Source organism: Ovis aries, chromosome 18 (genome assembly GCF_016772045.2).
Source record: "Ovis aries strain OAR_USU_Benz2616 breed Rambouillet chromosome 18, ARS-UI_Ramb_v3.0, whole genome shotgun sequence".
NCBI classification, from domain to species: domain Eukaryota; kingdom Metazoa; phylum Chordata; class Mammalia; order Artiodactyla; family Bovidae; genus Ovis; species Ovis aries.
In genome coordinates this window covers 7242161-7267835 of record NC_056071.1, presented here as the reverse complement: position 1 = coordinate 7267835, position 25675 = coordinate 7242161, and the positions used below count along the sequence as shown (strand labels likewise).

Sequence of the window (25675 nt, the reverse complement as noted above, 5' to 3'; positions counted from 1 at the left end):
ATTAGCTCAAAGGCTAACTAACTCACTCAGCGTCTACTAGTCCACTAGCTCAAAGGCTAACTCACTCAGCGTCTACTAGCCCATTAGCTCAAAGGCTAACTAACTCACTCAGCGTCTACTAGTCCACTAGCTCAAAGGCTAACTCACTCAGCGTCTACTAGTCCACTAGCTCAAAGGCTAACTCACTCAGCGTCTACTAGTCCACTAGTTCAAAAGTTAACTCTACTAGTTCAAAAGTTACTACATCGAAAGTTAACTCATTTAGCCTCACCTGAAACAACAAACCCCTAGGAGAAATACAAATTTGTTTAATTCTTTCCATTTTCTCGAAATCTTAACCACTGATCCAATTAACTGCGGATGGACCTACACGGTTCCTAAGCTTTTCCAACCTGCTAGCTAAATGTGATCTCATTACCACGACAAAAATTCTGGGAAACCTTGGTCTTCTGAGCGTACAACACAGGATGAGAGAATCAAATCCATTCAGTTTCAATCTACTGCTCCACTTAATAAACAAAAAATGTTAACAATGTGCACTTTGAAAGGAAATTTAAGTGGTTTCATAATGGAGATACTGTGAGTTTTCCCACGACGTTAAATGAAGGCTTATGACAAGAGTTTAATGAGCTGTTATCCAATATCTTCCAGGCCTGGGGATTTCAGCTTCTTCCCCTCTGGAACAGAGGTTGCTCAGAAAGCATGATCCGTACTAAACGGAACTGCCCTCCTCAAACGTCTTCACTTTTATAGTCTATAATCCAAGTCACTCTACTAGCAGGCAGAAAAATCCCAGTCAGCTTCAAAACTCCCTCATCTTTCTATTACTTCAAATGACAACCTGTTCCCAGTACTTCATCTTCGCAGTAAGTACCGCGAGCTGAAAAGATGAAATCAATTTCACATTTCTTTCTGCCGTTTTACATGACTTATTTGTTTCAGCAGATCCTTTCTGCCACAAATCCTCCCTTTGCCCATTCATGTCTGCATACTTAGCATAGATTTAATATTTCTCTAGGCCAAAGATCATACACTGAGTTTTTCTCTAACTGGGAGATAGACAGGAAGAGAGGGAGGGGGCTGTCTGGGATCCCTTTGTTGCCACAAAGAACAGTTCACAGCAAGACAAGTAACACAAAACTTAAATCGGCAGCCCTACACATCAGATCCAGAGAGGGGGGAAAAAAAGAATTGAGATGTCCTGAGCCTGTTCTGGTTCCGGTCAGACATTTCACTGACCTTATGTAATAAAACTTGCTTGGTGGCCCTGCTGGAACAGGGAATCTAATCCAGACATGGGTCACAAATCCGCACTTCATAAACATCATGACGTGAGTAATGAACCCAAAGTCCGCCACGCAGTAACCAACCAGAGTCCTCCAAGGGCAAACACTGCACCTTCTGGTGGACATGTCCTGGAATCAGCTTGGAATCCCCCCTCCCAGCTGAGTGGGACGCCGGAGCGCTGAGTCCTAGCTGCTGCTGTTTCCGCTGCTCATCCAGCCTTGTCCCCCAGGTCTGACTACCTGGGAAGTGCTAAGCCCTCAGGGAGGATTGTTTAAAAGTCAGATACAGAGTGGAAACCACCAACTTCCCACCATCACCCCTGCCTTAACCATCGGTCAGCAAAGGCACCACCTTCCGGGATAAAGTTCAACAGGTCTCTTCTTCCGAGAACCAAGCTGTGGGCAGTAATTCCACGCAAACGATATCTCAGCTGAACAGGCTTGGGGCGGGACCGCCGGCGGACACCTTAACCAACACGCAGACTTCTGCTTTTGTGAAATGATACCCTCCACATTCCATACGACTTGCAAACTTCTGAAATGCAAGCTGTTCACGGGTTGAGGGCCATGTATACAGTGCTAGGCAAAGCACGCTGGCACGTGCTGCGTGAAAGGCCTCTACCTCACTTGAGGCAAACGCTCTTTCCACACAAAGCTCCAGATTCAGAACTCTATCCGCTCGGAGCTCTTAGCGCTTGCTGCCTCGCCTCCTTTTCAGGCAAAAATCGTGGAGTATCTCGTCACATGGAATAAGCTGTGTGTCTCTCTCTGGAATGTCCTGTGCTTTTATCTTATCTCAAGATAAAATACTAAGTTTCTGGCATCTCATATTGCCTGGCATGGGACCTGCACACAACAGGCTGACTGATGGAAACTGGGGGAATTTTGGCCAGGTAGCAAGTGTCAAAACCTGCACAGACACATCAGGACCGAAATCAGATGTTACTTATAACTCACACCTTTTTGCCACTCTCCCTTACCACAGGAATGAGATACACAAAATACAATCTCTTTCACCTCATTAATGAGACTGGATTTATGTTAACGAGAATGGTAAGGAGGAGAAACAGACTCAGCAGAGGTTAAGGATCCCCCAAGTCTCGTGTGTCCACATCCCCTCACACCCCCACACTCACTCAGTTGCTCTTAAACTCTACTGATATTTAGTTTATTCATCCCAACTAGAAGATCAGGCATCCAGTCCTATCACTTCATGGCAAACAGATGGGGAAACAGTGGAAACAGTGACAGACTTTATTTTCTTGGGCTCCAAAATCACTGCAAATGGTATCTGCACCCATGAAATTAAAAGACACTTGCTCCCTGAAAGAAGAGCTATGAAAAACCTAGATGGCAAATTAAAAAGCAGAGACATTACTTTGCCAACAAAGGTCCCTCTAGTTAAAGCTATGGTTTTCCAGTGGTCATGTATGGATGTGAAAGTTGGACCATGAAGAAACCCGAGTGCTGAAGAATTGATGCCTTTGAACTGTGGTGTTGGAGAAGACTCTTGAGAGTCCCTTGGACTGCAAGGAGATCCAACCAGTCCATCCTAGAGGAAATCAGTCCTGAATATTCATTAGAAGGACTGATGCTGAAGCTGAAATTCCAATACTGTGGCCACCTGATGTAAAGAACTGACTCATTGGAAAAGACCCTGATGCTGGGAAAGATTGAAGGCAGGAGGAGAAGGGGACAACAGAGGACGAGATGGTTGGATGGCATCACCGACTTGATGGCCATGAGTTTGAGCAAGCTCTGAGTGTTCGTGACGGACAGGGAAGCCTGGTGTGCTGAAGTCCGTGGGGTCACAAAGAGTCGGACACGACTGAGCAACTGAACTGAAAACCATATGTGTCATCTAAAAACATGTTATAAATCCCATTTTATATTAATAAAATTCCTATACCCATCAAGACTGGGCCTAGCACCAAGACTGGCACTCAGGACCCCAAACTCTGACTGGGCTCACTCTCACCCCGACACAACACCAAGAGTGAGGACCCCTTAGCCTGCAGGTCCCGAGCACCTCCACTCCTCATGACCAGCTCCCCCAGTCTTCATGAGAACCGTCCCACTCAGATACGGAAGCTCTGCAGGGTCAGGCCCACCAGGGAGACAGATTTCTGCAGAACATGTCCTCCTTGCCTTCCTCCGACCCTAGCTGTGAGGCTGGAGAACCAAAATTTATAAACAGAGAACAAGCTGGAACCCACAGAGGCTCATCATCGACCTGGAGAAAGAGACAAGTGTCGAGTGCACAGGGCCTTCTGAAACCACCGACAGAGCTCCGAGAGGCATCGTCACTGACCGGGAACAGGGCAAAGACCCCACACTCACACGTGGGCCTTGCAGGTCTGTGAGCCCCTCACGAGAGAGACTCAGGGAGGTGTCCTGGAAGAGCAGACTCGAGCCAAGCCGTGACAACCCCACAGACGACGGTTAAGGATCCATCATGAAGAGCGTGGCCACAGCAAAGTCTGCTCAGCCGGAACTCGCTGTGTGCACGCCCCACAGCCAGGCTGCTAGGACCAGCAAGTAGAGCAGAACGTTCCCCACTCCCAGGCTGCTCAGCAAGTGCTGCGATTCCACCCTGACTGTTCAGAAGTGCTTCTGAGCACACGGCACCTTGGCAGGATCACGGGAGACGGCAGCCGCTGGCCACGAGAGCCGCAAACGCTCACAGGCCCGTCAGCTTGCTCCGGTTCCGGGTGAAGAAGGAGAGCTTACTTGAGCTGAAAAGAATGATTTAAATGAACTTAAATTCGTGAAACATAACCGCGTTAGATGGGGGTTTCTAAAAATACTTGTGAATAATTCACTTTGGTTACAGCAAAAGCCAGACCAGAAGGAGTCACATCAAAGACACAAGCCCAACATAAATTCTACTCAATTTCCTACTCTCAATGCCTGTCTAACTGCTTTTCTTGCCTTCCACCCTTTCACTGAGATGGTTCGTTGGCCTATGCTCTATCTGCTGCCCCCCGGTGAGCTCGTCAGAGCCCACTGATTGTAGCCCACCCTCCACAGCCCACTTTGGGGGCCTGTCCCGAAGGAAGGGTAGGGCCCATCCCCAAAAGGAAGGCAACTGCTTCACACCGCAGCGAGCTTGGAACATGTTATCTTGTGCCCTAGCAGTGCTTCCCCAAGTCCAGGGCCAGCAGCACCATCCCAGGTCCCCAGCACCTTCCAGCGCAGCAGGGAAACAGAGCTGGACTTGCTTAGTTTAAGCGATGAGGAAACCAGGGAGCAGGCAGGGAAAGGGCTGGCGCTGGGCCGCTCAGCTAAGCGGCAGCAGCGGCACCTGGCCAGTGCTTTCTGCGATAAACAGGGATGCTTATGTGTTCACAGTTTCCATGCAAATTCCATCAGCTCATGAGGCAGGGGGGGCCCCCTACTCCTTCCTGTCTTTTGACCACCCACCACCTGCCTCTCCAGCTTGGCTTCAGAGATGAGAAGATGCTGACAAGAGGGTTGCTTTTATTTTGCTAACTGTGGAAGGGTTTAAGACTGAAGGCTGAAGAGCTGGCATATGAAAGTCCAAGCTTCACACTTAAAAAAAAAAAAAAAAACAATAGGCACCAGGCTTGTTGCAAGGAGAATCTGCACTGGCTCACACTAAACCAATCACCCAAACCAGTCACCTTTTATCTGCTCGCGGACGGGGTGGTCTGAATACCATCCCCATCTAATCCCCCTTACACACCTTCAGAGGCTCCTCTCTAACCACCGAGGCTCTCCGTGAATTAGAACAGTGCCCAACAAGACAGAGTTGCATTTACCCAAACAGTCCAAACCTTCCCATGAGACCGAGTCAAGCCGGGTGTCTGAAGTCCCCAACTTCACCGCACGAGCATGACATTCCCTGAATCTGTGTCCGAAGGCTCACCACTCCCTCTGCCTGATAACGGGCAGAAGGCCCAGCGGGCACAGAGAGCTGTCGTCTCTAAAACGGAACATCAAACTAATCCTGCAAAACAAATTTATCTTACAATGACAGTCTGTTAAGTTGGCTGTGGCTGTTTTATCAATCGCCTCTCAATACAATTCTGCCCGATGGAAGCAGACCCAAAAGTTCACCCCCCGCCTAGGCGCCCATCTCGGGCATCCAGTGACTTTTCGCAAGGATATTTTTCTTAGCAAACAAGAAATATTTGTGGATCTAAAGAAGCATTCTTCTGAAAAAATGATACATTCTCAGAATTCTATTCATAAGCAACGATGGTATCAAGATCCTGAGAGTCTCAACTCCCACAGTGCATGTGAAAGGACAGTCAGGATGAGGGGGTGGCCGAGGACGGGCTGGAGGGGGGAACCCGGCGATCTCAGAGGATGACACCCCATCACCTAAACTGTACCCCCAGACGGTGCACCCAGACCACTAGTGAAGTTACTTCTGAGGGGGAGCCCGAGACCCCCATCCTGCACCCAGGCAGGCTGCTCCGTCTTCCCTCATGAATGGAGGAGAACTCAAGGGCCATTTCCCACAGCTCTGCTTAAAAACCTGTTCCAGAGCTTCTCTGACACAGTTACACAAATGCTTCTAAAAGAATACTGGCGTATTACGAAAGAATCCCATCACTTCTAGTCCACGGAAGAAGAGAACAGAAATACATCCTATAACCTGAGAAGCAGTCTAAGATCCGAATAATATCATCAACTTAGCCAGGCACAAGGGGCCACTCAGAAGTCAAGAAGTCAGGACAGAAACATCACACTGGGAACCTCAGGAACAAAGCTCTTTGCCTTTTCTGGACTCAGGGAATCTGACCAGTTTCCATTGGTCTCCGTATTACCACCCAATACCTTCTGGGGTTAAAAAAAAAAAGTCTTAATTTGAACACTTTGGCTGTCCAGGAAGTGCTTCTAATAATAGCAACCTTCATCTTGCTTTTTTTTTGTATCCCAGACTCTATGCTTCCCCATTTTGGGGCGGGGTGGCCCTTTTTACTACTAAGCCCAACTACCCGGTCTCGGCAGCTGCTAAAACCATCCAAGCCCTTTGCATCTATCCGGAAATCCAGAATGGCAGCCTGGGTTCACAGATCTGCTGCCAAGGGCAGGCGGAGGCCCCTTGCAGCTGGGCCCTGCTTCCCGGGGCTCCAGGGCAAGACGGCTCAGGGCCCGGGGCCACACGGCCTCCCTGCGCCGGCCCCCAAACCTCGACCTTCCCCCAGCCCCTTCATTAGGGCTTGCAAAAACAAGGAGGAGACAGCTCTGCAAGGGTCGCGCCATCTGCACAGCCTCAACGCAGAGTCCCCAGGCACACTGCCTCTGTTCCCATCCCACGTGGGTGCCGTGGAAAACGGCACAAAGAGAGGAAAGGGGGCCGGGTGGCTGCTTGTGACCACGGCCGAAAAACAAAAAGCGACTTCTGTTCAATAATGAGCTGAAACAGAAGCCAGGCTTCCGGGAGAGGGCCTGCATTCCTGCAAAGCATTTTCCCACCCACCTGATCCCCTCGAACGGAAGGAAGACCTCAGGGAGGACAGAGGGAGCCAGTGTGTGTTTCCTACACGGGGCGGGGGGCGGGGGGTGAGAGGAGAGAAAGAAAACAAAACAAAACAGCCAAAGCAGGCGAAGGGACCGGGTGGGAGAACCCAGGGGCAAGCACGTGCGCGCGTCCACGCACACAGCAAGTGCCACCCAAGAAGGGCGTGAACGAGCACACTCTGCAGCGGGCACGCAGCGAGCTACCTTGGCTCTGCGGGGCCTGAAGCTGTCACAAACAAGAGTGTCCACCCTCGTTATCTTTACCCCAAATTGCCCCACTCGAACCACTTTGCTGCTCTCTGAGGAAAACACGTTTTTTAAAAAGATAATATTTAAGGTTAGTATCAAACAAGAATCTTGTTGTTGATATTCTTAATTCTTCCCAACACCCAGTGTGCAAACGCAATAAGTTCACAGGGTTTGATAACCAAATAAATACAGTTCACCTGTAACTGCAGAGGCCCCTACTCGCCTCCCCATACAGACATCTGTCCTCACTGAAGGTTCTCTCAAGATACAGCTTATCTGGACAGACATAGGAATTTGAACAATTTGGATTAAATTAGCGAGACCCACTCCTACGCTGTGCCACGCTATTTATGATCACTGAATTCTTGCAATCTAGAAAAAGTAATGCAGAAAGACCACAGAAGACGCGGCAATAAACAGACACAGAACGCTCAGAATGTGAAATGCTCTCAGAACGCAGCTTAGGCATTTAGTTTTTAGTTTTTAAAAAGACCAGCAGCTGCTACCATTTGCTAAGAACCTACTGTGTGCTGGGCCCTGTCTGGTGCTTTCGGACCTGCCCAGCCCTGCTTCCCATGGGAGATGGGGCCTGGCAGCCGCGCCTCGGCACCTGGGGGGACAAAGCAGGGCAGCGGAGCCCGCTTAACCCACAGGCTGCTCTCAAACCTCCACCACACGATGCCATTGTCCATGCTGGAAGGCGGTTTCTTTATTTGAGCCCCGTTTTGTAAAAAATTACATATTCTTGCAAATATCAACCATAAACGCCACGATGGTCCACAGGGGGAAAGCCACACCGTCCAGGTGCAGGGCCGCCTAAACATGCCCAAAGACTGGTGAGGTAGAGGGTGGCAGGCACGCTGTGCTTAGCTGCTGCCTCCAGGACGCTGCCAGGGATGAATAAACACACTGGGAAATCAGGAGTGAGGCCTGGCCGCTCAGGGCACCCTGAGAACGGCAGAAGAGCCACCACGCTGGCCCTGGGGGAGCACCGACTCCTGGATGGTAACCCTACCCTGTGCATGCAGGCCCCAGGAGCCCCATCCCTCCCTGACCCGAGAGGCCAGCTGTCTCCCCTGAGATTGAGAAGGCTCCCCCTCCCCTCCCCCTGCAGGCCAGGGACTGAGAGGACAGGCCGTCGGCCCACACAAAACCCAGCCCTCCTGACAACGTCCAGCGCAGGCTGCGTTAGCCAGCGGCAGAACCCAGAATGGTCTAGATTTTGGATTTCCACCGGGGATTCCCTTCTTCCCCATAAAAGACCTCTGTGCGTGTGTGTGCTAGGTCACTTCAGTCGTGTCCAACTCTTTGTGACCCCCATGGACTGTAGCCCACCAGGCTCCCCCGTCCCTGGGATTCTCCAGGCAAGAACACTGGACTGGGTTGCCATTCCCTCCTCCAGGGGATCTTCCGACCCAGGGATCAAACCCATGTCTCCTGCTCTGATCTGCAAGTGGACTCTACCACTGCTGCTGCTGCTGCTAAGTCGCTTCAGTCGTGTCTGACTCTGTGTGACCCCATGGACTGCAGCCCACCAGGCTCCCCTGTCCCTGGGATTCTCCAGGCAAGAACACTGGAGTGGGCTGCCATTTCCTTCTCCAATGTATGGAAGTGAAAAGTGAAAGGGAAGTCACTCAGTCATGTCCGACTCTTAGCAACCCCATGGACTGCAGCCCACCAGGCTCCTCCGTCCATGGGATTTTCCAGGCAAGAGTAGTCTTTACCACTAGCACCACCAAAAGACCTCTACATTTCTTAAATCCAGATTCCCAAGTTAGGCACAGTGATAAACAGATGACTATTCTGTTTAATATCCTGTGTGTTGCAGACAGATATTCTGTCTCCTGCCCACGATGTGCCCAGAACACCCTGGCTGTCTCTCGCCTCCTCCAAGTCAGGGGCGCCTTCCGTCCCAAGACATGTCAGAGACTCCGCCTCCTATAGCCTGAGTCCCAGAGTCACACCATGTGCTAGGAGGAGAGGCCTGTCTCCAAGTCATGGCTCCCAGCTCCACCGCCAGCCAAACCTAAGTCTAACCCACCCCATGCACTCAAGTTGAGCAACGCAGTCCAGGACAGGATTAGCCACGGGCCCACACGTTCCACATCATCCCCACTTTCGCAGGCAATGTCATGCTGGCATCCACACATGGAAAGTGAGATAGAAATATTAACGCAACAAAAGAAGGAGGCTTTTTAGGAGTAAAAAAAAAAAAAAACTAGAATGGTCTTATAAGTAGGCTTAACTAATGAAATGGGAAGGGACTCCAGAATATTTTCCAAAGACCTAGAATTGCAAAAAGCACCCTAGGAGACATATTCTGAAAGCTTTTTCATCTCCAAGATGAGATCCCTATTAAAAAACAAATACTCCTGAAGGGAGCGTGGGAGAGTGACACCTTAACTAGGTGGCGTCCAGCCAAGAATGACACCTTTCACCAAGGCATGGGGACTAAGAGCTGGGGTCAGCTAAGAGGGCCCCTGGGACACAGGGGCACAAACTGCCTCCCCATCTCGGGAACAGGGTCACCATCAGGGAGCAGAAATGCCATCTCCACGCGTGACTATAAAAGGCAGAGAAAGGAGGCCTGGGGCATGTGACCCCCTTTCTAAATAAAGAAACCCCCACACTGGGCTCAGCTGACCGGAGCAGGGGCCTTCCAGGGGCAGAGAGGCTGCAACTGACACGCGAGCCGGAGCCCCCCAGACAGCCTGCCCCCTGACCCCACTGGACAAGAGGGCCCCCCTCAGCCCTGTGCACACACAGGCCCTGCCCTAGCCCGCCACGGCAACACAGGACACAGAACTTCATGGAACGAAAACGAGAAAAAGAAGCAGCAGAACCGTTAAGATGAAGTAATGCATAATCACACACCCGGGCTCTCCCCACTTACCTCAATCCAGCAGGTGGTTTACAGACACTAATAAGTCACCACTTTCCCCCATCGGGCCTGACACAGCAACACAAGCAAAGGAGAAGGACACAAGTCCACCCCTCACTCCAGGATCACCCTCCTGAGGAGAGTCATAGAAACAGGGGAACCTACTTGGGGGGAAATACAGGATTCTCTGTTACACCACCTGTCTATATTTTAAGTCCCTGGCCCCTGGTTGGTGAGACGACAGAGAAACGTGTTCCACTTGTCAATGAAGGGAGCCAGTTTCTGCCTTCTCCTTGAAAGCGCCAACCTGTCTCCCTGCTTTCTCTTTTCTGAAGGTGGTAGGAAAAACACCGAGCTCCGGGCCGCCGTCCCCAGACAACGCCCTTTGGACGGCAGGAAGGCAGCACCGCAGTGAAGCCAGCCCGGTGGGGCTCCTGGCAAAGCCCAGGACCGCTCACTGGTGGCACCGTGATGTCAGGGACCTCACGGTGTTCACCCTGACCACTTAGAAAGTACTTGGAGACTAAGTCCAGCAGTAAGTTTTCAGATTTTTTTTTCTGGTTGGCAGTGGGTACCACACTTGAAATCTCATACCAGAAACCCAGAAGGTAAGCACACACCACACAGGGTCAGGGCGTTGCACCGGGCAGGGAGAGAACTTCAGGTGCCCCAGGAAGTCCACCCTGTTCCCTCCCTGCACGCAGCCAACCTCTGGACGATAAAGAACAGCACCCTCGGGCCAGGCTTCAGCTTTCGGGATGGGTCACGCCCTCTCCACCCTTCCCCATCATCCCTGGCCTTGGATCATTCTGACCAGAGCAGGGCACGGTGGGGGTGACCCCGGGGAGCAACGACCATCAGAGTGAGACGGGAGACGTCCGCCTTTTATAATCCTCGTGGCTCCTGGCTCGCTGAGCAGTTACTCCACACCGCTCTCTGCACGAGGGGGAAGATGCATCTTCCTGACAACCCGTCCCTCACAAAGCAGGAGCAAGCTCACCCCTGGGGGATGGCCAGGCTGGCCAGGTGTTGGAGGACATGCCCAGAATCTACTCAGCACCTCAGACAGGCGTCTCCTCCTCAGGAAGAGCCCACCAGAGTCCACCAAGCTCCCCAGGCCTCCAGCAGCAGGCAGCCAGCTGCTCAGAGGGGCCACAGACCCGCAGGCACAAGGCCAGGTGCAAGGCCCGCTTTGTGGGCTGCTTGACAGATTCCAGGGAGAGCAGCCTGTGGGTCAGCGTGCGTGTGGGCAAGGCCGCTGGGGCGAGGTGGACAGGCAGGGCAGCCAGGGGGAGGCCGTGTCACTGAGCCAGCAGAGGGGAGACACAGGAAGACTGACTGGGGAAACACCTCGCATGGAAAGGGCTCGGTGTCCAGCTGGAAAAGGAAGCATCCACATGGTACCCAAGTGTCTGACACAGGAGCTCGGAGAACAGGAACACTGCCCATGCAGAGGGGAATCAGAGAGAACCCTGGGCTGGAGGTGGAGCCAGGAAGCCCATCAGACGCTGACACCTCACAACTGAGTGCTTCTCTGTAACATCTAAAATCTCACGCACATCCTTGACGTGACACCTCTCTCCAGATGTCCCCCACATCTGTACCTGAGATGCCCATGGGGGTCCAGACGTGACTGGGGATGATCTGAGCTGGAGATGGGGTTTGGAGGCCAGATGCAGGTGGGAGGCTGCTGAAGTGGCAGGCGACATACTCCGGGGGAGAGGACGGTGGGGAGATGGCCCAAGGAGAGCAGTGGCTAGAGCCTGGACCCAGAAGAGGAGCCAGAAAGAAGGCCGCAGTGCGAGCAAGAGGAGGACCAGTGAGGCAGGCGGGCAGGGAGGGCGGGGCCAGCGGTGGGCAGCTCAGGGGGCACCACCTACAGACTCACGGCAGGGAAGAGCCACACTCGAGCTCTTTAAAGGCCACTCACTTCCTAGGAGTGAGTAACTCAGCAACATAAAACCACCCCTGGAAATCGGAAGATGGAAGCGGGCAGGGAAGCCCCAGCATGGTAGCTTCTTTAATGGGGGGGGGGGGTGGTGGCTGTCAACGAAGCCACCTGCCCCTGCAGAGTCAGGGTCTACAGAAGGGGAGTAAAGGGGAGCATCAGGGAAGAACGGCCTATGGGCACCCCATGATTGAGTGCTTCTCCGTCCTGTCAAAGATCTCACACACATCCTTGACCTGACAAGTCTCTCCAGAAGCCCCCCTCCGTCTGGAGCCAGCCCCGGGGAGGATGGGGTGCTGCTGTGCTTCCTCTTTTCAACTGGCCATCTTCACACTCACGGGGACCCCGAGGCAGACATTCTGGCTGGACTCAGTGCCCCTATTCTATCTGGATTCAGCACCCCCCACCTGGCTCCTCGGATGACCCCTCGGCTCTGTCTAGAGAGGTATGGAGCACCGCGGTGAGAGAGGACTTCTGCAGGCCAGAACCCAGCGCCTTCCACGGCATGCTCTGAGGCAGCGCCCTCTGAACGTATCAGAGTGCCAGCTCCACCTGTGACTTCAAATCTTCTAGGAGCCCCATTAAAAACTGGAAAGAAACAGGTGAAACTAACTATAGTAACGCTTCACTCCCTCCATCTAAAACATCATTTTAACGTGATCAATACACAAAATATTAAGGAAATACCTTTCTCCCCCATATTATGCTCTGAAATCCAGTGTGTATTTCACACTTAAAAAAAAAGAAATCTCAATTCAGACAGGCCACCAGTTCAAGTGCTGGACAAGACACGTGTGGCTAGTGGCTACCATACAGGACCGTGCAGGTCAGAAAGGAATCTATGCAAAGGGAAAGAATTTCGATTCAACTAGAAAATCCCCAAGACACCTGCCAACCCTGGAGTTTTCAGGACAACCTGAAGGGAAGACAATTTCCCTGAATGCTGTCGTTAATTTTAAATAAATATTCCATTGTGAAATCACAGAAAAACATGGGCAGGCCTGAGACACTGGGCCGGGAGAAGGCTGCAGGGTGCGGCCTTGGGGAAGAGGGTGTCCGGCCAGCAGGCCTGCCAGCATCAGACGCAGCGGACGGATGCCCGCCCCCCAGGACTTTCTCAGGAGCCTCTCCCCTTTCTCTCTCTATGACGACACCATGGGGCTGCCCCAAGTCACAGACGAGGAAACCAAGGGCCAGCCCAAGGGTAAATGTCCAGTCACGCTACTAGACTTGGGCCCAGAGCTCATGCCTTGCCCCTGCTCTAGGCTTCAACAAGAAGCTGGCCAGAACCCACAGTGAGACCTAAGTAAACCCTGCCTGAACCACTGAACGAGTGCCCACAGAACGACTTTTAAGTAACACCTTCTTCAGTACAGACCTTATGAGTTTTCAAAACAGCTGTGCACACGCATTTGATCACCACTAAGGAATAATATGGGGCTGCCCAATGGAGTGTTCTAAACACGGCCAACTACCGCCCAGAAGGGCTGGCTGGTCCAAGGTCACCCCCTTACACCACACCCAAGTCCAAGGTCACCCCCTAATACCACATCCAAGTCCAAGGTCACCCCCCTTATACCACATCCAACATCTCTCCACGACACATGACACCTCATTTGAAGATGACTTTTTCCTTTAAAATAAAGTTTTAAAATGTTAAGACTATTTGAAAATATTCTGTGTTGTTTTCTCAGAACCAGCGGGTAAGCTAATGATAGGGTAGTGTTTTAATCAATCACAAATGTGACTTTAGCACAGTATTTTCCCCAACCCGAGCCAACAGGGATGCTCCAAGTGGTCCAATGGTGTCCTCAGCTCTTCAAGGTCCTGGTTGCAGCCCGTGGAATCCCGCCCTCACCGGACCAGTGTTCACCCGCCTGCTGACGGAGCGACAGGGAGCATGAAAGCATGCCCTGCGTCAGAGCCTCCTTTCTCTGCTTCTGCCCTGGGCTGGCAGGAAGCTGAAACAACGCTACCTGTGGGGTCTGGCCTTGGTCTGTTTATCTTACACACGTCACGGGTTAGGCAAGCCTACCAATTCGGGATTTCTTGGCTCTCTGTGGCCAGCTGGAGTACGTGGGCTCCTTGAGGCTCTAACCCGGCCAACCACTGAACTATTTATAGGTACCACTGTGCTTTCCAGCCAGCGAGGGGAACCCTCCTGGACAACAGACCTAAACACTGCCAAAAGCAAGGAGACAAAGGCCCAGAGTCACACTGCAACACCCAACAACCCAGCGCTCAAGGCATGGATCACAGTCAGGCAAGAGTTCAGTTATACTCAGAGGAAACCAGGCACAGCAGACAAACAAACAAGAAGCTTCCAGACACCACCACCTGACCCCCAAGAGCAGTGAACACATTTCAAAGTTCTTTCACTAAGTGGTTTCACAAGATCTGCACAGTTCTTCAAGAAAGAGGTAGACAAGAAAGGAAGCAGAAGCCTGGGGTGTACAAATGAGCTTGCTGCACAGCTAGCCACCCGCCAGGTCAGCCTGAACCCGGGGCTCCTAGACACGGTCCAGGGCCCCTCTGCCAGCACCGCCCTGGCTACGCTCCATCAGGAACCAGGACGTGCAAGCACTGGAACTTCATCATTAAGGACCAAGGATGGGCTGCAGCTCAGCACTTTCACAGGACGTGAGTCCGTCTTCACCTCTCCTTGACTCCACGCTAAGGAAGCCCTACGTTACCAAAAAACCTCCTTTCACGCAAAGGATAAAAGAGCTGACGATACATACACAGCCCCTGACTGGCGGGACTTAGGCACCTCCCGGCACACTGGGTCACCCTGCCCATCAGAAATTCAAAGAAGCAGTTCCACAAGCCTCCCGCCCAGGAGTACAGCAGATGGTTTCTAGCGTCACTGGAACGGCTTTCACAGCAGCTGGGACGGGCTGTACCCACCAGCTCCCCGATGCAAAAAGAAGCCCCCTGAGATGCCACACTCTCACGGCAACAGAGCCGCACCCACCCGGGAGAAACAGGCACCAGAAGAGGAGGGCGGACAAGGTTGGGGGGGGTGGGGGGTGGCGGTCGGGGGCGGGAGGGAAGAGGCGGAGGACCTAGGCCACAGCCCCGTCTTACTTTTCTGGCCAGAAGAGGCGTGGGGGGGGGCGGCGGGGGGCGGGGGGGCGGGGGGGAGACGGGGGGCGGGGGGCCGAGGCCACAGCCCCGTCTTACTTTTCTGGCAGCGGTTTGTGGTCCAGCAGCGGTAGTTGTACTCGTTGTTGATGGTCGTCTTCTCGCACAGCGGCTTCTCCTCCATCGTCCCCGGGCACAGGTCCCCGCATTCCTTGGGGGGCTTGTTCCCCACAATGTAGTTGTTGGATGCGGCGTCCAGGATCAGGGACCAGTCCACCGTGGACAGGTAGCAGAGGTCGGCGTTCTTCTCGATCCGGATGGCCCCACGGGTGATATTCCGCAGGTTGTAGAGCCCGATGTCCTTGAGGTTGGTCATCTCGAAGATGACCAGGGCGTAGTTGTAGAAGAGCTTCCAGCCGCGGATGACCGTGAGGTTGGGGAAGAGGTCGCCCAGGCTCTCGAGGCCGGCCACGCGGAACAGCAGCAGGTACTCGGTGATGACGGTGAGCTTGGGGAAGCGGTAGCTGCGGTAGTCCTCAGCCTTGGAAATGAGCAGGATGTGGAGGTAGCCCTCGATCACCGTGCAGTTCTCCAGGCGCTTCAGCTGCTGGTAGTCGTTGCGGATGTCGATGCCCGGCCCGCAGACTGCAGGGACACAAGAGGGGAGGGCAGCACGGGCCTCAGTTACAAGGAAAGCACATTTCACAAAGTAGTTCCCCGCCCGCCACACGGCCAGTCTCCAGGAATCCTATATTATCGTTAAAGAGGTAGGCCCCCTTCGCGCCCCCAACTGCCGGAGGAGCAGGGCGCCGGTGGACTGTCTGGGGAGCTCACTGGCCAGTTCTCGGTCGGGATGGCCTGGTGGGGCTCAGAGCACACTCACCACTACGGAAGATGCCACCCCACCTCACCGGCGTGCAAACCGCAGCCTGGAGCCCAGGGCCACACAGGGACACAGGAGAGGGTCAGGGCTGCAACCCAGGCCTGCTGGCAGGTGCCCGGCCACATACGCCCTGCCCCCAGTGCAGAGCGCAGTGCCCCATGCCTGAACAAACAGCCCCCCAGCCAAGGACAGCAGCCCACTGCCACACCAGCCTCAAGGACACCCTGCGTGTCCACTGGAGGACAGGCGCCGTGGCCTGTAAGGGAGGGACCCAGGAGCACACGCCCACGTCTCCTTCTTCCATCGGACATCGGCAGGTGGCTGTGGGCTCTTCCCCAGCACTGAATATAGACAGAAAGGCTAACTCAGCAGTGAGATAAGAACCTGTGCTTCATATGAATAAAAGAAGCGTCCAATTTCAACTTTAATAAAGTGCTTTCTTAAGTGAGAAAGGACGCTTCCTGTAGAAAGGTTTGGTGATAGCAAGAAGACAATTAAAATCATCAATAATCTCAACATCCAAACATATCACTAACTGTGCCAATTACCCTTTCTCTGTAATTTAAGGTAAAGGAAATTGGACAATATAATGTTTTCACATATCACTACCTGTGCCAATTACCCTTTCTCTGTAATTTAAGGTAAAGGAAATCAGACAATAATATAATGTTTTCAAACATACTTCCTTCATGTCATATGAACATGTTACCAAGTCAACACCCTTCTACGTCACCATTTTATGAAGGAGACGGTGATGGTGAGATGTAAACACGCACCATGAGTTCGTGTCTTTCTAAACCGATGTCCTACTGGCGAATGTTCAGGCTACCTCCATTCTTCCACATCATAAACAACACTCCAGTGGACATTCTCTGCAGATATTCAGAGCTAATTTTTGAGGATAAATTCCTAGAAGTAGACCAACGTCAACGCTGGAAACTGTTTTTAACTTTTAAAATTCTAGATATACACAAGCAAAAATACCCTCGGTTACCATTCTCTCTTAAAAGTGTTGATAATCCCCAAACCTCCCATTACGGTTCTCACAGTGACGTTTCCTGATTGATGGAATTTGTGAACTCGCGAAGTACCCAACACACACAGTGCTGCAGGAGACCCGGGCGCCACGCGGGAGGCTGGCGGGGGAGGACGGCGCTGAGGCCGAGAGGCAGCCGCCAGCCAAGCAGAGGAGACATGGGCGCCACGCGGGAGGTGGGCGGGGGAGGACGGAGCTGAGGCCCGGGAGAGGCAGCCCCCAGCCAAGCAGGAGGGGCCGGTGCGCGCACCGCCAGCCTGAGCCACACGCCGAGCAGCCAAAGGCCAGGAGGACGGAGTTGCCCTGAAGCTTCTGCAGAAGGGCGCTCCTCCCTGCGGCAGCGCCAAGAGGACTCTCACACACAGCCGCTCCCGAGGGATGCTCCTCCCTGTGGCAGCGCCAAGGGGCACTCACACATAGCGGCTCCCGAGGGATGCTCCTCCCTGTGGCCACGCCAAGGGGACTCTCACACACAGCGGCTCCTGAGGGATGGTCCTCCCTGTGGCAGCGCCAAGGGGCCCTCTCACACACAGCGGCTCCCGAGGGATGGTCCTCCCTATGGCAGTGCCAAGGGGCCCTCTCACACACAGCAGCTCCTGACGGATGGTCCTCCCTATGGCAGCACCAAGGGGCACTCACACACAGCGGCTCCTGAGGGATGGTCCTCCCTGTGGCAGTGCCAACGGGCCCTCTCACACACAGCGGCTCCCGAGGGATGCTCCTCCCTGTGGCAGCGCCAAGGGGCACTCACACACAGTGGCTCCTGAGGGATGGGCCTGGTTTAAAGCTGGGTATAACATGCCAGAGGCCGGAAGATAGGCAAAGCCAGATACAGTCATGGGGCCGCCAATCAGCCGGCCAGGATGGCCCGGGGTGAGAGGAGGCAGAGAAAGGGAGTCTGGCCGAGCACAAGTCCCATGGAGTCATGGCTGTGACCTCAGGAGGAGGCCTGTGTGAATACTCCTGGGTCAGAGAGACGCCGCAACAAGGCGGCTTCTTGGAGAATTAATCCGGTCATCTAGGGCAAGACTCAGAGTGGAGGAGAGGCGGAAAGGCAAGAACAGAAGGCAGCCCAGCGGGGGCATAGCCACAGCTGGGCAATCCGACAGAGCAGGGAGAGGGAAGCAGGGGACCCCGGCTGAACGGCAGGCAAGGCGCCAGGACCTTCACCTGGAAACTTCTTCATCTGGCCCAACTTCCCCCTTGCACTGGTGAGAAAAAGTCGCCTCTCAGACAGAGGAGCAGAGGAGAAAGCAGACGTCGGGGAACATCCGCAGCGGACAGAGGCTGCACTGGGCGCTCTGGACGCACCGTGCGTGCCCCGCCCACGCGGGTCTCAACAGCAGCTCACGGCACAATGCCGCCACCTCCTGAAGCAGAGGAGCTCCGCTCGAGGGCACACAGGCGCAACACTCCGGACCCCTCCCTCAAACCGGACACGAGGCTTTTAGAGAGTCTCTGCCCTTAGCATCCTCACCAACAGGTCATCTCCAACCCAGCCAGTGGGGCTTCCTCCCTGGTCACAGCACCAAAGGGCTCAGCAAAGCCCCTGAGGACACCATCAAAGCCGAGGACAGTCTCACGCCTCATCTCACTTGGCCCCAGCAGAGTCCTCTGGCCCCGCTGCCTTCTCTAGGACCCTCTGGTCCCGCTCGCCCACTGTCCGCCCTTCCTCTTTGCCCGACCTCCAAGTGCTGGCCTCCCCCTCGCCTCCCCCGCCATCACACAGGGCAACAGGCTTCCTGTGTCCTGGGCCCAGAGCCCTGAGCTCAGCAGGAGAGCACCCACCTGCCCACTCCCTGGCTCCACTTAGGGGCCTAATAACTCATGTCCTTCCCACCCGAGCCTGCCCCCCAAGGTTCTCTATTTGGTCACTGCCAGGCACCCCACTCCAGCGCTCTCGTCTGGAGAATCCCATGGACGGAGGAGCCTGTGTGCTCTCGCCTGGAGAATCCCAGGGACGGGGGAGCCTATGGGCTGCAGTCCGTGGGGTCGCAAAGAGTCGGACACGACTGAGCGACTTCACTTTCACTTTTCACTTCCATGCCTTGGAGAAGGAAATGGCAACCCACTCCAGTGTTCTTGCCTGGAGAATCCCAGGGACGGGGGAGCCTGGCGGGCTGCCGTCTATGGGGTCACACAGAGTCGGACACGACTGAAGCGACTTAGCAGTAGCAGCAGCAGCAGTCCCATCCCTGAACTGCTTGTATCGAACACCAGAGTCATTCCCCATTCTCTCCCCCACCCCACGCCACTCAGTGCAGCAGCGACTCTTCTTGGGCCTCAGGCTAATTGAAATGTCAGAGAAAGACGAACACTATGCTCCTAGCTACATGAGGAATCAAAAAAAAAAAAAAAAAAAAAAAAGCCAAACTCATAGAAACAGAGCAGAATGATGGTAGCCAGGGGCTGGGAGAGACGTTGGTCCCGATACAAACTCGCCAGTAGGGCTGGGGGAGGGAACGCACAGCCTGGTGACCACACTGAACAGTCCTGTATCATATATACTCGCACAGACACATGCAGAAGTCCTATCTGGGGAGGGGATGGAGGTGATAATGGATCTGACATCAGGGATCGTTCTGCCATGTATACATGGGTCTAATGACCACATCGCACCACTTAAACTCATGTTTATGCCCTGTCTTATTGTAAGTCAGTACCATCTCAGACGTCCTGGCTGCAGCTCCCAAGCCTGTGGGAAGCTGAGTGGCTCAGGTGGTCTTCTTGCCACAAGGCCCCCTCTCTGCAGCACACAGCTCCTCACCCCCGCCACCCACTCCTCCCCACCCCAGAGAGTGTCCACCCTCCCCAGGACCAAGCCCTGGTCCTTCTTCCCACACTGACCGCTCCCACCACCACAGCAGCTCCGGGAGGACGGGAAGGGGTTTTCCATGGAGCCCACAGTTCTGCCTGCAGAGCCTGAAACCGAGCCTGTGTGCGGTCCACACGCGCTTGACACACGCGCAGTGGGTGTGCTGTTCTCCGCGCCCACCTGTCTCCGCCCACTGCCCTCAGTCTGACCGGAGCCACCGCATCCCTGGCCTGGACGACAGCTTGCCCAGGATCCCACCCCGGCCCCCGGCCGTCCCTGCCTCCTCTTCCCGCTCAGCGTGCCGCAGCCCCCAAGCTCCTTCCTTCACCCCAGCCCGCGGCTGCCCCGTTCCCGCCCTGAGCCACTCCACTCAAACGCCCCCTCCCCGGAGCTGTGCCCGCACACCCAAGCTCCACCAGCCCGCCCCCGCCTCCTCCTCCCTCCTTTCTCTGCGTCACCCATTTCGGAGCACTCTTCAAGCCTGCAAAGTGTCAGTACCTGAAAGGATACGTTTAGCTATTCTCCGAGGCAGAGGCTCTGCCCTGCGTGCTTCCTGCTCTGTCTCCCAGGCCTGGCGTCAGGCCCACAGCAGCGTCGGTGATGACGGCTGCCCAGCAGGGGCCAGGGGAGCCGCACGGCTGCTTCCCACCCCTGAGTTAAGTCAGCTGAGGGGAAACAGTGACAGCAAGGTCTCCATCAGGTTCTGCCCCTGAAGCGCTTTCCAACCCAGTCATACCACCCAGCTTTGGGCCATGACTCAACGTGAAAGTCTTTTCTTGCTTTGTACTTTTTATTTCCTCCTAAGGCTTCAGTTCAGTTCAGCCGCTCAGTCGTGTTCGACTCTTTGCGACCCCATGGACTGCAGCATATCAGGCCTCCCTGTCCTTCACCAACTCCCGGAGCTTGCTCAAACTCATGTCCTTTAAGTCAGTGAAGCCATCCAACCTTCTCATCCTCTGTCATCTCCTTCTCCTCCTGCCCTCAATCTTTCCCAGCATCAGTCTTTTCCAATGAGTCAGCTCTTTGTTCCAGTGGCCAAAGTATTGGAGTTTCAGCTTCAGCACCAGTCCTTCCAATGAACACCTAGGACGGATCTCCTTTAGAATGGACTGGTTGGATCTCCTTGCAGTCCGAGGGACTCTCAAGAGTCTTCCCCAACACCACAGTTCAAAAGCATCAATTCTTCGGCACTCAGCTTTCTTCACAGTCCAACTCTCACATCCATACATGACCACTGGAAAAACCATAGCCTTGACTAGACGGACCTTTGTTGGTAAAGTAATGTTGCTGCTTTTGAATATGCTGTCTAGGTTGGTCATAACTTTTCTTCCAAGGAGCAACTGTCTTTTAATTTCATGGCTGCAGTCACCATCTGCAGTGATTTTGGAGCTCCAAAAATAAAGTCTGACACTGTTTCCATTGTTTCCCCATCTATTTGCCATGAAGTGATGGGACCAGATGTCATGATCTTAGTTTTCTGAATGTTTTTTTCACTCTCCACTTTCACTTTCATCAAGAGGCTTTTAGCTCCTCTTCACTTTCTGCCATAAGGGTGGTGTCATCTGCATATCTGAGGTTATTGATATTTCTTCCGGCAATCTTGATGCCAGCTTGTGCTTCATCCAGCCCGGCATTTCACATGATGTACTCTGCATATAAGTTAAATAAGCAGAGTGACAATATACAGCCTTGACATACTCCTTTCCTAATTTGGAACCAGTCTGTTACTCCATGTCCAGTTCTAGCTGTTGCTTCTTGACCTGCATACAGATTTCTCAGGAGGCAGGTCAGGTGGTCTGGTATTTCCATCTCTTGGAGAATTTTCCTTAGTTTGTTGTGATCTATACAGTCAAAGGCTTTGGTATAGTCAATAAAGCAGATGTTTTCCTGGAACTCTCTTTTTTGATGATCCAACAGATGTTGGTAATTTGATCTCTGGTTCTTCTGCCTTTTCTAAATCCAGCTTGAACATCTGGAAGTTCACGGGTCATGTACTGTTAAAGCCTGGCTTGGAGAATTTTGAGCATTACTTTGCTAGTGTGTGAAATGAGTGCAATTGTGCGGTAGTTTGAACATTCTTTGGCATTGCCTTTCTTTGGGATTGAAATGAAAACTGATCTTTTCCAGTCTTGTGGCCACTACTGAGTTTTCCGAATTTGCTGGCATATTGAGTGCAACACTTTCACAGCATCATCTTTTAGGATTTGAAATAGCTCAACAGGAATTCCATCACCTCCACTAGCTTTGTTCATAGTGATGCTTCCTAAGGCCCACTTGACTTCACACTCCAGGTTGTCTGGCTCTAGAGGAATGATCGCACTATCCTGGTTATCTGAGTCATGAAGATCAGTTTTGTACAGTTCTGTGTGTTCTTGCAGCCTCTTCTCAGTATCTTCTGCTTCTGTTAGGTCCATACCATTTCTGACCTTTATTGAGCCCATCTTTGCATGAAATGTTCCCTTGGTATCTCTAATTTTCTTGAAGAGATCTCTAGTCTTTCCCATTCTATTGTTTTCCTCTATTTCTTTGCATTGATCACTGAGGAAGGCTTTCTTATCTCTCCCTGCTATTCTTTGGAACTCTGCTTTCAGATGGGTATATCTTTCCTTTTCCCCTTTGCCTTTCACTTCTCTTCTTTTCTCAGCTACCTGTAAGGCCTCCTCAGACAACCATTTTGCTTTTTTGTATTTCTTTTTCTTGGGGATGGATTGATCACTGCCTCCTGTATAATGTCACGAACCTCTGTCCATAGTTCCTCAGGCACTCTGTCTATGTGATCTAATCGCTTGAATCTATTTGTCACTTCCACTGTATAATCATAAGAGATTTTATTTAGGATATACCTGAATGGTCTAGCGGTTTTCCCTACTTTCTTCAATTTAAGTCTGAATTTGGTACTAAGGAGTTCATGATCTGAGCCACAGTCACCCCCCGTCTTATTTCTGCTGATTGTATAGAGCTTCTCCATCTTTGGCTTCAAAGAATATAATCAATCTGATTTCAGTATTGACCATCTGGTGATGTCCAGATCAGTCCTAAGGCTTAGCACATAAGAACTGATGCTTATGAACTGTGGTGTTGGAGAAGACTCTTGAGAGTCCCTTGGAGAGCAAGGAGCTCAAACCAGTCAATCCTAAAGGAAATCAACCCTAAATATTCATTGGAAGAACTGATGCTGAAGCTGAAGTTCCAATACTTTGGCCACCTGATGCGAAGAGCCAGCTCAATGGAAAAGACCCTGATGCTGGGAAAGACTGAAGGCAGGAAGAGAAAGACACAGCAAAGGATGAGATGGTTGGACAGCACCACTGACTCCAAGGACATAAATCTGAGCAAACGCCAGGAGTTTGTTAGTGAAGGACAGGGGAGCCTGGCATGCTGCAACCCATGGGGTCAGAAAGAGTTGGACCTGACTTGGCAACTTAACAGCAACAAAGCCCATTATAAACACTCATAGTCTTTCCATGCCATTATAAATTAAGTATATTAGTTTGCTCCTAAAAAACAGGAGTTTTTATGCAGGAGTACTTGGATGTAATTTATTATTGCTGTATTCATACTGATATTCATATACTGATGATATTAGCAAGTGTTAACATGAATTTGTTTGCGATCATTTTGAATAGACCAGAAAATTCAGTACCCAGGGAAAGAGCGTATTTCCCTTCTCAAAGAAATGGAGAGCCAAAGAACTCGCACGCCTTAGGAAAGTCGCTGGCACGCGAGAGCACGAAGAATCATCGAAGCTCGTGGAGCTGAAGGCAAGTAGGAAGCTGAGAGAAAGAACACAGCTGGAAGGCGGGGGCCGGGGCCAGGGGCAGCCCCGAAGCTGGTGGACAGCCGCAGCAGACGTGAAATAGATGGGGACCAACAGGACAGGGAGCCCAGGTGCAGGCAAGGGGGGACCAAAGCGCCGGCGGTGGCCACCCCGCAGGGAAGAGGCCAGAGCGCGGGCAGCCAGGCTGGCGAGGGACAGGGGCAGGGCTCACTTCCCCTAAGACACCATTTTAAACAGCCTTTCCACCGGCAGAAATGCTACTCCCCACACATTCCTCATGAAAACATCAAAAGGCAGTATTTCTGCTCTAGGGACTTGAGTAAATGGCATAAACAAACTATACATCTTTGGAAAACAAATCCCTAAAAACTGCTCATATAAGAAGGGCTAATGAAAAGCATTTGGCTGAGAAAACCCCCAAAAGCTGTGTATCTAGGTATTAACATTTGGAAAAGTTACACAAGAAACTGGATTCCAATGCTATTGCATGCTCTGCATTAAACAGAATCCTGGGTCCTAGAAAAAGAAAAGGGTGACTCAGGTCTGAGCCCTGGAGTGTGCTACATATATACATATATATATAGCCTGGCTCCTGACCCCAACAGGCCATACCGCTCCCATCTCTAAGCCTCATCTTCCACACCTGCAAAATGGGCGGCTCATACCTACCCCACTGAGGCTGTCAAAGGATCAGATGAGGACCTCTGTGTTCCTATCATAATAGGAAGCTTGAGGCAATATTACTACATAAATTAAACATTAATAAAAACATTCATGTATTGTGTTGCCCCAATCTAAACATAACTAATATACCACAATGGGGAGAAATGAACAAAACCGTGGATTAGCCTTCTAACACCAGCTTCATTAAAGAACAGCCAAGGTAGTTATCTAATTAAAATGTTCTCCACTTTGATCACCTCTTCTTTAAAAATATGGGACAGCCTTGGCTGTACTTGGAAATAAAAGACATCGGGAAGCATAATTAGCATCACTTTCCTGCAGGTCTAGAGGCAAATAATGAAAAAGAAAAACCTGCTCATAAGAAAGCCAGTTGTCATCTCTGGTTCTGGTGGGAAAATCCTACAAACCAAACCTGTGGCCCAGGGTAAGGGTTCTCTACTTCCCTAAAAAAATGAACTCTTCAGAACCAGTCACTTAGTACTACCAAAATTCCCTCCGGACCCTATCACTCTGCAAAAGCCATGCTGAGTCAAGAGGTCAGTAGGGGACTCGTGTCTGTCACTGAGCTTTGTATAAGGACATACAATAACCACCTCTCGGGCCAAGGGCAAATAAGACAAGATAAAAGTTTTAACAGTCAATGAACAGGGCTCGGGGATCGCAAAGAAGGGAGCCAGGCCTCCCACCTCTGGGAGTTCAGGAAGCCTTCGCAGGGGAAGGGATCACTGAGGATGATCTGAAAGGTGAGCAGGGTCTTGCCAGGAAAGGGGGGAGGGCAGGGGAGGCACACACCTGGAGGTGGCTGGCAGCAGTTCAGGGGAACCCCAGGGGCACCGCCCAGGAGCCAGGGACGAGAACAAGGGAAACAGCAGACCGGGTGCTGGAAGGCAGACCAGGACAAGCGCTCAGTGGGTCAGCTGCATTTTGCAGGCTGGAGGACAGAATTCAAGACCCTGAGCGCGCACCCAAGCCGCCTGGAGGGCTTGGGAAAAGAAGACGGTGCATGCCTGAGAACCAGCATTTCCAGGAAGTGCCTGCTGGCCTGGGTACCACCCTGTGAGAACCAGCACCCCAGAAAATAATCCTTTAAGACCCTCACCTATCAGTACCCTCCCCCCCGACTATACTCGTTATGTGATGGATGACACGCCTGTGCACCTGTGGTTCTCAGTGTGATTTTTACCAGAAAATCCCCAAAGGAAGCCCATAGACTGTGCAGAAATCACAGCCAAGATGAAGAAAAGGGGGGCGGAGGTGGAACGTCCCTAGTGCTCCCCAGTCTACCCACAGCGACTGAATCTGCAGCCCCTTCTCTGAGTCAGCATCTCAGCACAGCCTCCGGGAAGTGGGGGCATGAGTCTCTTTCTACCCACTTGTCAGCAGACTGCAACAACCAAAAACTCCGAGGAGGGGAGAAAAGACAATGTTGTGATAACAAACACTACGGATACTCCAGAGTTTGTTAAAATAGAATTTTCTGTGTAAATGTAAACAGATACAATTCATGTTAAGCCTTTTATCTTTGTGTATCAATGAGA

The 25675-nt window shown here is 52.3% G+C and overlaps 1 protein-coding gene across 1 annotated transcript in view; it reads right to left on the bottom strand.

Moving 5' to 3' along the window:
* The window catches only part of IGF1R (insulin like growth factor 1 receptor), a 304031-nt gene that overhangs the window by 235400 nt on the left and 42956 nt on the right, over positions 1-25675 (bottom strand). Inside the window, exon 2 of the mRNA XM_027957015.2 lies at positions 15041-15586. Coding sequence (XP_027812816.1) covers positions 15041-15586 — 546 coding nt within the window. The remainder of the gene's footprint in view (positions 1-15040; positions 15587-25675) is intronic.